Below are 14,043 nucleotides of genomic sequence, written 5' to 3'. Positions count from 1 at the left end.
CAAGTTAAACAGCTGTATAAAAGTAAGGGGAAGGAGAGAGGACGGGATCTTTGAAATATGGACATGAAACTGACGTGAGCCTTACGGCTGTGTGCAAAAGAAGTTGAGGGAGTTGTTACACACACACACACACACACACACACACGAAATAAAACCAACCCAGGTAAATGTCACCGGGAGTATTTACCTATTACAGCAGAATGCTTGGAGGCAGGGCCCAGGAATTTGCATTTTTAAATAAGAAATCTAAGTTTGGTATCCATCCGTCCCATTTTTGCATGAAAAACAGAAAGAGCCTCACACATAAATACTATGTATACATAACGTGTATAGAGACACGGAATCTGAGTAAGTATGCATCTGTTATATTAGTTGCTTCTGAAGAATGTGAATAAAGACAGGAAGGGAAATACTTTTTTACTTTAGGAAAACACTCCTGTACCGGAATTTCTTACAAAGCCCACACAGAAGTTTTACAACCAGCTGGGGTAGACTCACATGCTCGCATGAGTTCGTAGACTTTCTCTGGGCAGCCTTCCGGGCGTTCCATGCGATAGTCTTTCTCTAGCAGCTCGTATACCTGGGACAGGTCAATTCCTGGGTAAGGTGACATACCGTAGGTAGCAATTTCCCAAAGCAGTACTCCAAACGCTGCAAGGAAAAAGAAAGAGGAAGGTTGTTCAAGATATGGCAAATTTAACTATCTTGCATTTGAAATTGGTTACCCGTGTAGTGGACATTATAAGCACCTACGCCCTCAGGGGGCGCCTGGGTGGCTCAGTCGGTTAAGGATCCGACTTCGGCTCAGGCCATGATCTCACGGTTCGTGGGTTCGAGCCCTGTGTCGGGCTCTGTGATGACAGCTCAGAGCCTGGAGCCAGCTTCGGATTCTGTGTCTCCCCTCTTCTCTCTGCCCCTCCCCCACTTGGGCTCTGTCTCTCTCAAAAATAAACATTAAAAAAAAAAAAAAAAAAAAAAAAAAAAAAAAAAAAAAAAAGCAGCAGCCACCACATCCTCAGAAGCAGGCCAGACACCAACATTTTACCAGGCCCTTAACGACCAACAGCCCAGGACAGAACCAGACTAAAACGCACCGCAGGGGAGAAGAGACTGTACTGATCGGCCTCTCCAAGGTCTTTGAGGTAAGGTGACCATCTTTACTGGGATTTGTGATGCAGGGAACCTAGGGCTGGAGATCAGGACGCCATTTCTACTCCTAGTTTTGAGATCACCTGGCTAAGTGTCTCAGACGGGCCACGTCTCCTTTCGGGGCATATGAGATTATCTCCAGGGCCCCTACCAACTCTAAACATTTCATAAAAATCTTACAAAATCTTTGAAAGCCCAGATTGTAGCCTTGAAATCCCAGATCCCACTGAAGAGATCCAAGGACCCCTTGGAGAATGGATGATTCAGGTTCAGGGCCGGAACGAACCTGGAATATCTTAATCGCTCTAGACGGCACAGATGCCATCAAAGACTACAAGGGGTCTTGTCAAAAGGGAGCAATCTGGCCAAACAAGAGACACTCTGCTTATCAATAAGGAGAAGAACTACCGTGGATTAAAACACATCAGATACATCTAAACACGTCATACACATATATACGTATATATCATCACAAAAGGAAAAAACCCCAAAAAACCCAAAAATGTCCTTGGTCACCATTTGAGGGTATTAAAAAACTAGCTCGTTTGCGTGACCCCTGGTAAGCCCGGGCAAGGAGACAAACAACTATGTGGCCTCTCCTGTGTGAACCGTACCCCGAAGTAACCCCACAGCAGATGAGGGTTTCGTCTGACAGACGTACTGAGCTAAGCCGGGAACGAGGAGTGATGGCATTCGAGAATTACCGTCTGGCAACCCCTAATAAATCGGTGGATCTCGGCACTGGGGATTAGAAACTGCTAAAATCACAAAAAAGAGAGCAAATCGAGCACTGTGCAGCTACTGACGACAAAGCACGGCACGGCGCACCCAGTGCTCCTGCTAAAAGAAAACAGTCAAACCCGAATGTGACCAAACTGTCCAGATCCCACTGCCCATTTAGTAGGGGTACCGAAGACAGAGGAACGCATTAAATCACAGCACGGGGTACAGCGTGGGAGACTTGCAAGGACACGTGAGGTTTCTTCCACAAATAGCGAGCCAGCGAAAGGAAAATACGGAGAGGGAGCCTGCGGACCAGAGGGCACTGAGGGGGCATCAACCGTCCACCTTGTGTGGACAGTATCCGGATCTCAACTCAAACAGACCACAACAGCGGGGGACTACGAACACCCAACTGGAAATGTGAACACTGACTGGATCGTTAATATTCAAAATGACGATCAATTCGGGGAGGAAGGGCGATGTGGTTACAAGGGTAAAAAAGAGACACCTTTAAGAGACTCATACTGAAGTATTTATGGACAAAATCAAATGCTATCGGGGGTCTGCTTCAAGATAGTAAGGGTCGGGGCAGGGGGCGGGGTACGGGGTTCGGGAGCGCCATGAGGCGACGGCCGGTAAAGCTGGGTGACGCGTACCTCGGGCCCACCGTGCAGTGAGCATATGGTTCTTCCTGTGCTTACTACCTGCTGTTAACAAGTTCTTTAACAAAAGACACAAATAGAATACTGGCACATGAAGCTTCGGGGGGCAACAGCCTATGTAAAGCCCAAACCAAACTACAGAAAATCGTGGGTGCCTGCAGGCTTGGCTAAGTGCCCCCACAAACCCAAGCAGTAAGCTCGGGCTGGAGATGGGAAGTTAGGGGGCGGGGGGGGGAAGGTAACCTGAATTATTCTGGAAGAAAACTCCGCTCTTACTTCATTTTGGAGCAAACAGGGGAGCAGAGATCGTAAGGTGAGAAAGGGAAAAAACGGTAAGAAAGAGAATTAAGGAAAACAAATGAAGGAGTGAGAGGGAGGCAGCGAAAGGCAAGGGGACAAAGAAAACCGGGACAAGGAGCCCACGCTTGCGGGTGAGGGCCGGCCGGGAGCCGCAGCGGCAGCCCTTACCCCAGACGTCGGACTTGATGGAGAACTTGTTGTAGGCCAGGCTTTCTGGCGCTGTCCACTTGATGGGGAACTTGGCCCCGGCGTGGGCTGTGTACGTATCCCCTGTCATTAACCTGCTCAGGCCGAAATCAGCCACCTTCACCAAGTGGTTCTCCCCTACCAGGCAGTTTCGGGCAGCAAGATCTCTGGGGAAAGAGAGAGAGTTCAGCCGTGAGAGTTGTGGCTATCGCGTTCCCGGCTCCGCAAATCCACCGCCACGGAGGGAAGGCGCCCTCCCGACGACCGCGTCCAGTCCCCCGGGAACCTGTGCCCGTGCCTCAGCATCCGCCCGGGCTCCCACCGCGGGGAGAGGTAGCAGAGGGTGGGCGGGAGCAAGCTCATTACCCTGGGCCTCAGTGGCCGCACCCGTCACACGAAGATGATGGCAGTGCCTACTTCGTAGGCTTGTCGTGAGTGGTCGTGGCTTAATACGTGAAGCGCTTTAACTCACACCTGCCTATCTGCGATCACCTAAGGGTCTGCTGGGTGAGGACGGCTCTACGGCAGGCACGGGGAACGAAGGCACCAGCCAGTCCTCAACTGGGAGAAACTTCCATCGGAGGGAGTCTCCATGTGGCCTATCCAGACTTGACAGAGGACAAAATGAAATAAAGCCCATGGCACTCCGCCCCCTCCTCCTCCCCAAACTGTGTTTCCTACTTTCCTACTTCCTCCTGATGCGTATCCGAACGTATCCTAAAAATTCTCTCCCGTATAATCGGCTTCCTCTCGCCTCCGGATTCTCCCAGGGAGGTGGGAGTCTAATCTCTGGTTCACGGATGTTAACCATGAAATCACAAGGCAAAACGGAACAGGGGGATGCGACGAGGCAGCACCTTTAGGCGATGGCTGAAGGTAAGATCGCCTGATCGTCAGCAATCAGAGCGCAATTAAATACAGAAGACTTGTGCCTAATAGGATTTTGGTAAAGCGTTTTAAGTCTGTGAAATGAAGGGGGGACAGACGTAGCCACGCAAAGCGAACCACAAGTCAAGAAATCTCAATTTGCAGCCTCAGAGGGTTCGCCCTTTGAGTGACAGGCGCATCGGAATCAGGCTCTCGTGCAGCACAGGAAATCTGTCTTACAAGGAAGCGCCAACGTCTCACACATTCTACTCTCGTCCCTCGCTGTGAAATCTCATGTACGGGTCTCATACTTGAGCTAATTGGGGAGGAAAGTTCAGGGCGGTGGCGTGGAGAACACCTTGTACAAAAGTCACCGGCAGAGCCCATCGGGTTCTGTCCTGCCTGGGCCGCCACTTTGCCAGGAAGCCATTTCCACCAGCAAAGAATGCGAACAGCAAGATAATTGCGGCCCGCTTGAAGGTCAAAGCCCTCCGGGCTTTAGAACAGCAAAGGCGCTTAATTCAGGACCGCACTGACGCCGTCCTGACAATCGTGGACGCGTCCCCGGACCGGAGGACGGCAAGCTAAGTGGAGAATGAAATAAAGGGAAGGGGGGGCGGGCGCAGAAAACGCGCCGCTCGGAAACAAAAGCCACGCGCCGGCTGTACCCGCGGGGCGGTGTGGGCGCGACGCCAGCCTCCCCGCGGGGGAGGTCACTCCTGGTGACACCGAGCGCTCTGCCTCCCCGGGGAGCACGGACGCCTCTGAGGGGCGTCGCTGGATATTCCACTTAGTCCAAGATGCTTCCGAGGGAAGTGTTTCTTACCGCGGGGATCCACTGCCCCGTGGGCCCAGACGCGCGCCTGGAGCTGGCAAAGTCAGGAGCCCGGCGTCTGCCTCTGTTCCAGCGTCCAACGTGCCGCCAGCGCCGAGGCGGGAGGCTGAGCCCTCACGCCCTGTGGGCTGGAGCTTCGTGGAGGAGGCTGCCCCGGGCCCCACGCTCGCTCCGCGGCGCTGCGAGGAGGGCTGCTCCGCCAGGCCCCTACCTGTGGATGAAGTTCTTCTTCTCCAGGTACTCCATGGCTGACGAGATCTGCGTGGCCATGTACAGCAGCACCACAGCATTCACCTCCTGCCGGTTACACTCCCGCAGGTAATCCAGCAGGTTCCCATAGGTCATGAACTCAGTGATTATATAGAACGGGGGCTCCCGGGTGCAGACCCCTGCCAACAAGACAGACATTGAGGGCTTCGGGGGGCCGCTCTGCTCCCGACTGCACAAGCACCAGAAAAGGACCCCCGGGGGGCGCCTGGGGGGGTTCAGTCGGTTAAGCGTCCGATTTCGGCTCAGGTCACGACCTCGTCATTCACGAGTTCGAGCCCCGCGTCGGGCTCCGTGCTGACGGCTCGGGAGCCCGGAGCCTCTGCTTCGGATGCTGTGTGTCTCCTTCTCGCTCTGCCCCTCCCCCGCTCACACTCCATGCCCCTCGCTCAAAAATAAACGTAAAAAAAAAAAAATTAAAAAACAGAAAAGAAAATGAAAGAAAAGAGCCCCCGAAACACGTTCTGTGTCTGCCCCAAAGTCTGGGGCCCAACGTCTAATACGGTCCCAAGCACTCGTGGCTTGTGATGTGTTCCTGTGGGAGGGAGGTGGCCACACTCTTTTCTTCCTCTCGAGCCCCTGAACTCGAACAGAAGAAGACGCCACCGAGTTCAGAAGCAAAGGTCAGGTGCACACCCCACAGCCCACGTCACCCCTACACGGCGATGTCTGCTCACGAGAGAACTGCAGCGAAGGGACTCTCGAAACCTCTGGTCTCAGAGGCCGGCTGAGATTTGCACCGGACTACTCTGGGGTCTCCACTTAAAGCAACAGCCTATTCCGTCCACGCACACACCATCCCGCATCGGCCTCCTTGCCACCACGGGCTGAGTGTCGCCAGAGGACAGACGTCCACATCAGACACGTTCACCTCCTCTGTCATAGCGCCCGCATCACCCCAGGGGGCGTAAGAGAGAGGCCGTCTCTTCAGAACTCACTCACCCAGCAACTGCACGAGGTTGGGGTGCTTGATCTCCTTCATCACTGCGGCTTCTTTCAAGAACTCTTCCACCTCCATGGTGTCCTCCTGGGGGAGAAAAGGGGAGGAAGTTGTCTCAGCAAAGAAAGTGTTCGAGCAGGAAAGTATGGCTTGAACGGTTAGTACCAACTGGAGCTTTGACCGACAACCACCCCGGTTTGCCAGGGCCGACCTGCACGATGCCTGCAGTGGATCGATTACTGCCCCCCGTGGCGTAAAGAATTTTCCCCTTTGATGGGGCGCCGGGGTGGCTCCGCCGGTCGAGCGTCCGACTTCGGCTCGGGTCATGATCTCACGGTTCGTGGGTTCGAGCCCCGCGTCAGGCTCCGTGCTGACGGCTCGGGGCCTGGAGCCTGCTTCGGATTCTGGGTCTCCCTCTCTCTCTGCCCCTCCCCTGCTCACACTCTGTCTCTCAAAAATAAATAAACATTGAAAAAAAAAAAAGAAGAATTTTCCCCAACAGTAAATATATGTTGGCAACTTGCTTCTGGGGGCTGCTATGCAGAGGATAGTTCTATTTCCCTAAAGAAGAGCTGGTTTCCAAGGAGTCCTAAAACACTTAACATTACAAAAATATATATATATATCACCTGAAGAATCAGAAATGTACCCACTTTAATGGAAGAGACGCTGACACAAAACGATACTATCCTAAAGAAGAACACCACCTCAAAACACTCCGTACCACAGAGGATGCCCGAAATGCAGCGCTATGGGGGTCTCAACGAAGCAACCACCGCTATCCACCGGGTCGATTTACGGGTTCTACAATAATCCTCCCTAGCAGCCCCCCTAACGACAGATTCACAAGTATCGTCAGAGATGTCATATTCTAGCAAGTTCACCGTATCTAAATGCCACGCGGAAACAAAGAATATTAGCAAACGCCCAGAGCAAACGTGGTGCCATCTCCCCATCTCCTCACGCGCTCTGGGTGGGGGCTCAACTCGAGGGGGCCTTGCCCCTGGCCCCGCACACCACAGTTGGCCCCGTTACACGGGAGGCTTGCTGTGGCCTGCCTCAGGCAAACCTCTTCATGACTTAAAGAACCCACTGTCCTCTGACTGCCGCGACCAGAAGCCAGCGGGTGGCAAATGGCGTGGCCCGTGTGTGTGCGAGAGCCTGGCCACGAAGGCCAACACCACCCTCCAAGTTTCAACACGGAGTCCACGTCTGCCCGGAGAGAAAGACTGCGTGGCAGATGGGGAGTGAACGCCTGGAAAACTAGACTCGCCCAAGAGGAAAGCTTCCTCGGGCTTATTTTCAAGGTGGAACCTTCCAGGTCGTGCCTGCCCCTTCAGGAGGCAAAGCACTCAAAGGGTCCTGACTGCAGCCTCCCGGTGGCCGCGCCATTCTTGCCCCTGCACGTGGAGATTTCCAGAGGACAGGTCAACCTCTACTCAGCACGTTCCCGCTGCGGCCAATCATGTCTACAAGCGGAGCGTGACCGCTGAGGATACGTGTCAGCCCATTATCACTTAGTCTAGGGCTCTCTGAGGCTGAAACTCAGCTGCAATTTGCCACTCTTTAAAAATCGTGGGCTGCTCTGATGTCAATGAGACATCGTTGGTAGTCTCCGTGTCAAGCCGTACGGGGGGGGGCAAGAACTCATCCCTGCCACCGCTCCGCTGGCCGTTCGATTCTTGGGAGTCCTCTCTGCTCCTCAACACGCTCCGCAGAGCATAGCCGTTGGCGCGTCTGGTCCACCGGGTGACGCGCTGCCGTCGAAGGCCGGGAAGCCTGCTGGAATCCGCTGAGACGACGCTGCTCACGCAAGGACCGGGGGCCTCAAGAGCCTCGCCTGGCCCACAGGAGGTTCACGACGCAGCTCTCAAATACAGCTCTCTGGGCAAGTGGAGCTTTCCTTCTTCTCAAGCACCACAATAACCAACTCCGCACAGTGAAACCATTTCACAGAGATCGTGGGCTCTGACAGCTCCCGCCGCTTTTCTAGAAGAACCACGTTCTAGATCCTGAGAGGCGTGGACATGCGAGAACAACGATACGGCTTTCGGAGCCATCCCTCTCCTCTTCTTGCCCGTCTTTTTGTCTTCCCCCTCATTCCTACACACTCACTCACACACACACACACACACACACACACACACACACACGTGTGGATGGTATAGATAATTCCCTGTTTTTTTCTTTCAGGGCAATCGGCGTGGATTTGTCTCCCCCTGGTGGACTCCGGCCGGGTTCAACCCACAGCTGCCACTACCAGCAGCACTCTCTTCTAGTAGCTGTGTTAACGGGGAAACTATCCTGTTATGCTCCTTCCCTTTCCTTTAAACACTTTCTTTCTTTTTTTTTTTTTTAACATTTATTCATTTTTGAGAGAGAGAGACAGAGCATGAACAGGGGAGGGGCAGAGAGAGAGGGAGACACAGAATCCGAAACAGGCTCCAGGCTCTGAGCTGTCAGCACAGAGCCCGACGCGGGGCTCGAACTCACGGACGGCGAGATCATGACCTGAGCCGAAGCCGGACGCTCAACCGACCGAGCCACCCACGCGCCCCTCTGTCATCTTTTCAAAGAGACATCTCCCATGTACGGAGTAAAATTAACACAGATAATTAGGGTGAAAGCACCACTGAGTGAACGCGGAGTTTCGGCCTTGTCCGTTGGAAGTCAGGTGGGTCGGCCGGCTCTCCTCATGGGGACTGACTGGCCTGGCCCAGATGCACATGAAGGCCTGGTTAAAAGGATGGCTTCAGAGCTACGTGGACCAAGCCCTGCTGCTGTGTGACCACGTACAGAGCTCAGTTATTCACACGCCAGAGAAGAGAGGTCTCTGAACAAGGTCCCGTCTACACACCGGGAAAACAGCAGCATCTGCCTCGTGCGCAGAGTCCCGAGCACCGCACCCAGACGCGGGCAGCACTCAGCCGGCTGGACCCACTTTTACTGTAACGAACACGGCTGAGAAGCCGGCTAAACACAGTGCTTGTAGGAAAGACGGGCTGGGTCTTTAGTTAATATCGCCCCGTGTTTTCGTTTTTGTCTTTCTCAGATAGGCACTCTCCGGACCCAACATCTGTTTTTCTGGTTTTCTAACCAGCTTCATTCACCCTTTTTGCTCCCTGGCCTCGCCCCCAAGTGAAGGTATTCTCCGGCATAACGGAGACATCGGCGGCTCAGTGTCCCACGGGTGCCTCCCTGAGTCTCAGCAGGGACCAAGTCCCCGGGGGGAGGGGCTAAGAGGTCCGTTTCCCCCCTCGCTCCCTGGTTCTCAACCAAGTGTCAGGGGAGCAAGGTTACGACCCCAGGGAAGCAGCATCCCACACCCGCCAGAGACGGGGCTGCAGAGATGGGGCCGGGCTTCGGAGCCGGACCGAGGAAGGCGGTTCACCCGCCAGATCCGCGGAAACAACCGCCCACCGAGCCCCCAGAACTCGGGTCCTCGGGTTCGCAGGCGTATCCAGCCCACGGCCAGAACAGAACCCGCCGCGAGAGCACGCAACGGTGGGTTCCAGGTCGCGCGGCCTCTCTCCCTGAGGCCCAGCCCCCTCGGAAGTCAGAGAGCCAGCGCGTGCGACTGTCCAGGGCCATCCTGGAGCCCTGGCTTCTCTGCTCATTTCTGCAGCTCTCTAGTAGAACCAACTGCCTGGGGGAAAACACCACAAACAAAACCCCAACCAAAACAGGCTGGCGGAGCAGGGCAACGGAGGCACCCTCTCAGCACGGCTGGCCGCGTGCAAACTGGCACCGGGACAGTCTCCTCACGGCCAACGGGGAGAACCCCTGGGGCACCGTCTGTAACAGCAAAGTACTGGAAAGGACACAAATGCCCGCTGAAGGCTGCTAGACGCTGGAAGACATCCACGCGAAAGCAAGACCCCCGTACGTATACGGATGTGGAACGGGTGCCGAGCTACGTGGGGTGGACACTAGGAGGTGCAGGGCAGTGTCCACAGCATGCTGTGGGTTAGAAGGGACACCCGCACGTGGACTACTTCCGGAAGGGCACAAAAATCCAGGGGGGAGGATACTGTGTGCATAGGTTACCTATTCGAAAAACAGGTAAAGAATTTAAGCCTTAACATTTTTCATCAACGTTATCTTCCACTTTTTTAACGGTAAGTCTGTCAGGAGCTTAGGAGCCAATCCTAATGCCACATGAGATCGAGAGCAGCCTTTCCCCGATTCTAGGACTTCCAGAACGGCTTCATAGGAAAAAAAGGAGGGCTCATAAACAAACTTCTGGAATACAGCTCATTTGAAACGTGGGACTTCCCTGTACTGGACGGTTGTTTCTCTCAGGCACATCCCACCTTTAGCATTGATCACACGCAGGTAAAGTTAAGCCTAGGACCTGGTGAATAATGTCAAAATTCAAACCAGCAAGTCCGGTCGGTGGCCTTTGCTGTAATTCCAGTTTCCTGCCCACAGGGGTCAGCCTAGCACCCTCCTGTCTCCCGTTTTTTTGGTCTCTGGCCCTGAAGGTACAGGACCCAACGTTCCCTGGTGGATCAACACAGAGTCCGGGTTAAAGCAGGGTCTTGCCACCCCCTGCTGCTTCAAGAGGGTCTGCCTCTGCCCTCTGAGGGGCCAGCGACACAAAACAGGCAGGATGGGACGGACCAGGGGATGGTGGGGAGCAGACTGAGACTCAGGTGCCCGGCTGGGGTCTGGTGCAAAGAGCTGCCAGGGCTTTCCAAGGCGTCCTGAAGAGCGAGGGAGATCTAGCTGCCACCCGAGGGGAAGTGGATGGGGGGAGGGGATGGGGATGGGAGACGTCTAAGACGCATGACTGTGGTTGACGTATTTTGCATGGTGTGCGAGGGGTGAGGACTGGAATGACAATTAAGGAAAGGAAGAGAAGAAAGGAGCCGGGCTTTGAGGCAGGATGTCTGGGCCGGAACCCCGGGTCTGCGGCTCCCCGGCGGGTAACACCAGGCCAGTTGCCTGGCCCGCCCGCACTGCGCGTTCCTCAAGCCTGAGATGGCAGCGACAGGCGGGCCCTTCCCTTACAAGGTGCCTGTGAGGATTAAGTGAGATGCTACACACGGAGCGGGGCGCTCAGACTGCAGGCCCGTAGTAAGAGCTCAATGAACAGTAACCGTAACTGTCATTTAGAACCCACTCAAGGTTCTCAACCTCTCCAGGGGCGATAAATGCCCCAAAGGGTGCTATCAATCTTACTGGACAAGCGGGAACCCTATTGTGGAGATGTGCCTTATGCGGAGGAGGAGGAAGAAGGGATAATTTACTCAGCACTTGCCCAGTACTGTATTTCGGGTTGACATACATCTCTAGAATCTGACGCCTTCCCTTTTCCCTAATTAGCTATCACCTGGGGTGACGACTCCGAGAAATCCACACAACTAGATTCTGCACCTTTTTACCGGCTGTGGGACTGTAAGTTAATAAGGCTCTTGGGGAAAACCGTTGAAAGTATAAAAAAAAAAAGTTTAGTAGCGTATCATTAGAGAAATAGACTCCAAAAGGCACCCAACTTCCCGATAAGTCTGATTTGCGGGTACAAGAAAGCCACCACTGCCAGACAAGTCCCTCCGGGAGGCGCCCTGCCCTGACTCCCTGGTGGCGGCTCAGGAACCAATGTCACAGCGTCAGCTGCTGGACTGTGTCCTCCCCACGCTTCGAGTAGTGCAAACTCTCCCTCTTTCTAACGTTTTCAAACAAGCCTTGCTGGGTGGAAACCAGGAATTTTGTGCTTTTGTTCCTCTTTGTTTCACGTGTGCAAATACTGGCGAGCGTGTGGGTGATGCCCGGGCCTTTAACGGTTTCTCAAGCTGGTCGAGGCCCGGAGGCCGGCCTGGTGTTCAGCCCTGTGCCAGATCGGGACACTGAGCACAAGCGCACGCCTCTCCCTGGACTTGCCTGGTCTGGGGGTGGGGGGACAGGGCAGCGCATATCCAATCACCTTATTCCTGCGGATCAGACCCTTCACTGCGCCCCACTGCCGCCAGGAGAATGTCCCCGGCTCCGTAGCCTCCGTGACTTACCGTGGGCTCTATGCCCTCCGCCTCTGTCCAGGCCTCCGCTCCTCCACTCCGGCACCAACCCACCCTGCACTTTCTCCCCACCATGGGGAGCTCACCAGTCCCCCCCCCCACCTCGTCCCTGTGCGGTGTGAGGGCGCCTCGCTCCTGCCTCGGGCCCCGGTCACCCCACGCTGCAGGTTCTGTCATTGCCCGTCTCTCCTCCCAACTGCGCTGTTCTACCTACCTAGGCTGGCCTGAGGTGAAGAACTCTACTCTTAAAACCCTAGGGCTAAGCCCAGGGTCTGGCAAGCAGAAGCGAGGGTCTCGCTAAGTGTTTATTGAGTTTTTAAAAAATCATGTCTGGAAAGTATCCGGGAGTCCTCAAGTGACCCCAAACCATGCTACCCACCCCCCCCCCAACACACAAGCGTCAGTCCTGCTCCAAGGGCTGATCTAACGGGGTACGTTCAATATGAGCGCCACGAGCCACCCTTGTTTTCTAGAACTGCAGACTGCGAGTCTTTCTCTGAAGCATCACTTTACACGAGCCAGAAACTGTGATTTCCACTTTGCTGCACCTCTGAGTACAGGCGGCAGGTAAGTAACAGAGTCCCTGAAAGGCAAGCGATCTGGCGGCCCGGTCTCCAAGCATGTGCCCGACAGGCTCCTGAGAAGCGTGCGCGCGCCGGGGTCCCTTCCTCCAGCCTGGTGGATGTTTCCCTTCTTCTTCTTGTCCAACGGCTACAGGAGGGCCTCCCCTCAGCGGAGGGCCTCCCCTCAGCCTCCGCGTGGTTGTCAGGGTAATCGGTTCGCTTACAGCAAGTGCAAATGGCACAGGTCAACGCTAGGGGGCGCTCTGGCCACAGGTAAAAAGCTCAGATCACATCCTGAAGGCCGAGGGCCCCAGATGAAACCCGCTGCTTGGCCTCAAGGTTTCAAAGAACTTCAAACCCCGCCCAGAAACTGCGAACACCACGCGTTAGTGCAGACGAGAGAACGATGGCGCGGAACCCGAGTGAGAAGCCCTGACGTCCCCTTCATGCCTTCGCTCCCGTTTCCAGCAGTCGGGGCTCACACTACACAGAACTGGATGGAACCTGCCAGGAACGCCCAACGCGCCTGCCTTTCAGATCTGCCAACAAACATCCACTGGAGAGTCCAACGCATTTTGGTTAAATCCTCTTCTTTCAAAACTCACAGCTCTTCCCCTCCTTCTCCTGCGTCTCAATAGGAAGTGATTCAAAGGCCACACGGACAGAACGGAAACCCACGGCTTTAAAAGATTCTTGCCACGGAATGAAAAAACTTCTCCGGATGACTAATCTTTTTACACCAAAAACCACAGCGTGCCTCAGCACTCACCCTCCGTGGAGGCACGGAGTCCGGGAGGGGGACTGAACCCGTCGGAAGAGGTCGGCCGAGGCCTGCAGAGGCCCTTCCTGGGCTGCCCACCGGCAGCAACGAACCGTGTTCAGCCGCGAGCCGCGGCGGCAGCCCCAGACCTACCTTCAAGGTCTTCACGGCCACCGTCAGGCTGTATTTCTTCCACACGCCCTCGTACACCTCTCCGTACTGGCCGCCTCCCAGCTTGTGCTTCATGGTGATGTCCGTGCGTTCCATCTCCCACTTGTCGTAGTTGGGGGACACGCCGTAGACGGTGGGCTTGTTGCGCTTGGGGGCCGGGTAATGGAGAGTGGTGATGAGCCCGTCCGCCACAGTCGAGTGATGATGAACCAACTCCGCCAAAGTGTTGAAGCGGCTCTCTGAGGAGACGTAGAGCTGAGGGAAACAGAGACAGCACAGCCTTCAGCCCACGGGCACACACACATCTAGACAACTCTGCTGAGCCTAAGTGAGTGTGCAGAAAATCACTTAGACTGTGCTCCTCGACACTTGCCGGAATTTACTTGCCGAAGCAGAAAGATACAATAAAATGCCTCAGGGCCTTTGCACCTGCTGCTCCCTCTGCCTGAAATCCTTCGGCCACTTAATCATCATACGCCTGGGTCTCCCTTACCATTCCGAGCCCAGGGTAAATGTCATTGTCACTGTGCCACTGGACCTAGTCATCACCCAGCACTAGTCATCGAATCACCTTCCTTCCTTCTCTGCATTGTACTTACCGCT

The 14,043-nt window shown here is 54.8% G+C and overlaps 1 protein-coding gene across 3 annotated transcripts in view; it reads right to left on the bottom strand.

Annotated features, from left to right (window-relative positions):
- Window positions 1-14,043, bottom strand: part of ABL1 (ABL proto-oncogene 1, non-receptor tyrosine kinase) — a 143,219-nt gene that overhangs the window by 6,858 nt on the left and 122,318 nt on the right. For all 3 annotated transcript variants that reach the window (XM_043565473.1, XM_043565472.1, XM_043565474.1), the window contains exons 4-8: window positions 13,423-13,695; window positions 5,932-6,016; window positions 4,934-5,111; window positions 3,003-3,187; window positions 499-651 (exon numbers count right to left, since the gene is read on the bottom strand). In XM_043565473.1, coding sequence (XP_043421408.1) covers window positions 499-651; window positions 3,003-3,187; window positions 4,934-5,111; window positions 5,932-6,016; window positions 13,423-13,695 — 874 coding nt within the window. The remainder of the gene's footprint in view (window positions 1-498; window positions 652-3,002; window positions 3,188-4,933; window positions 5,112-5,931; window positions 6,017-13,422; window positions 13,696-14,043) is intronic.

The sequence above is a fragment of the Prionailurus bengalensis genome, chromosome D4 (assembly GCF_016509475.1).
Source record: "Prionailurus bengalensis isolate Pbe53 chromosome D4, Fcat_Pben_1.1_paternal_pri, whole genome shotgun sequence".
In the NCBI taxonomy this organism is placed as follows: Eukaryota; Metazoa; Chordata; class Mammalia; order Carnivora; family Felidae; genus Prionailurus; species Prionailurus bengalensis.
The sequence above is the reverse complement of the archived record's forward strand: the minus strand, read 5'-3'. Positions and strand labels throughout refer to the sequence as shown.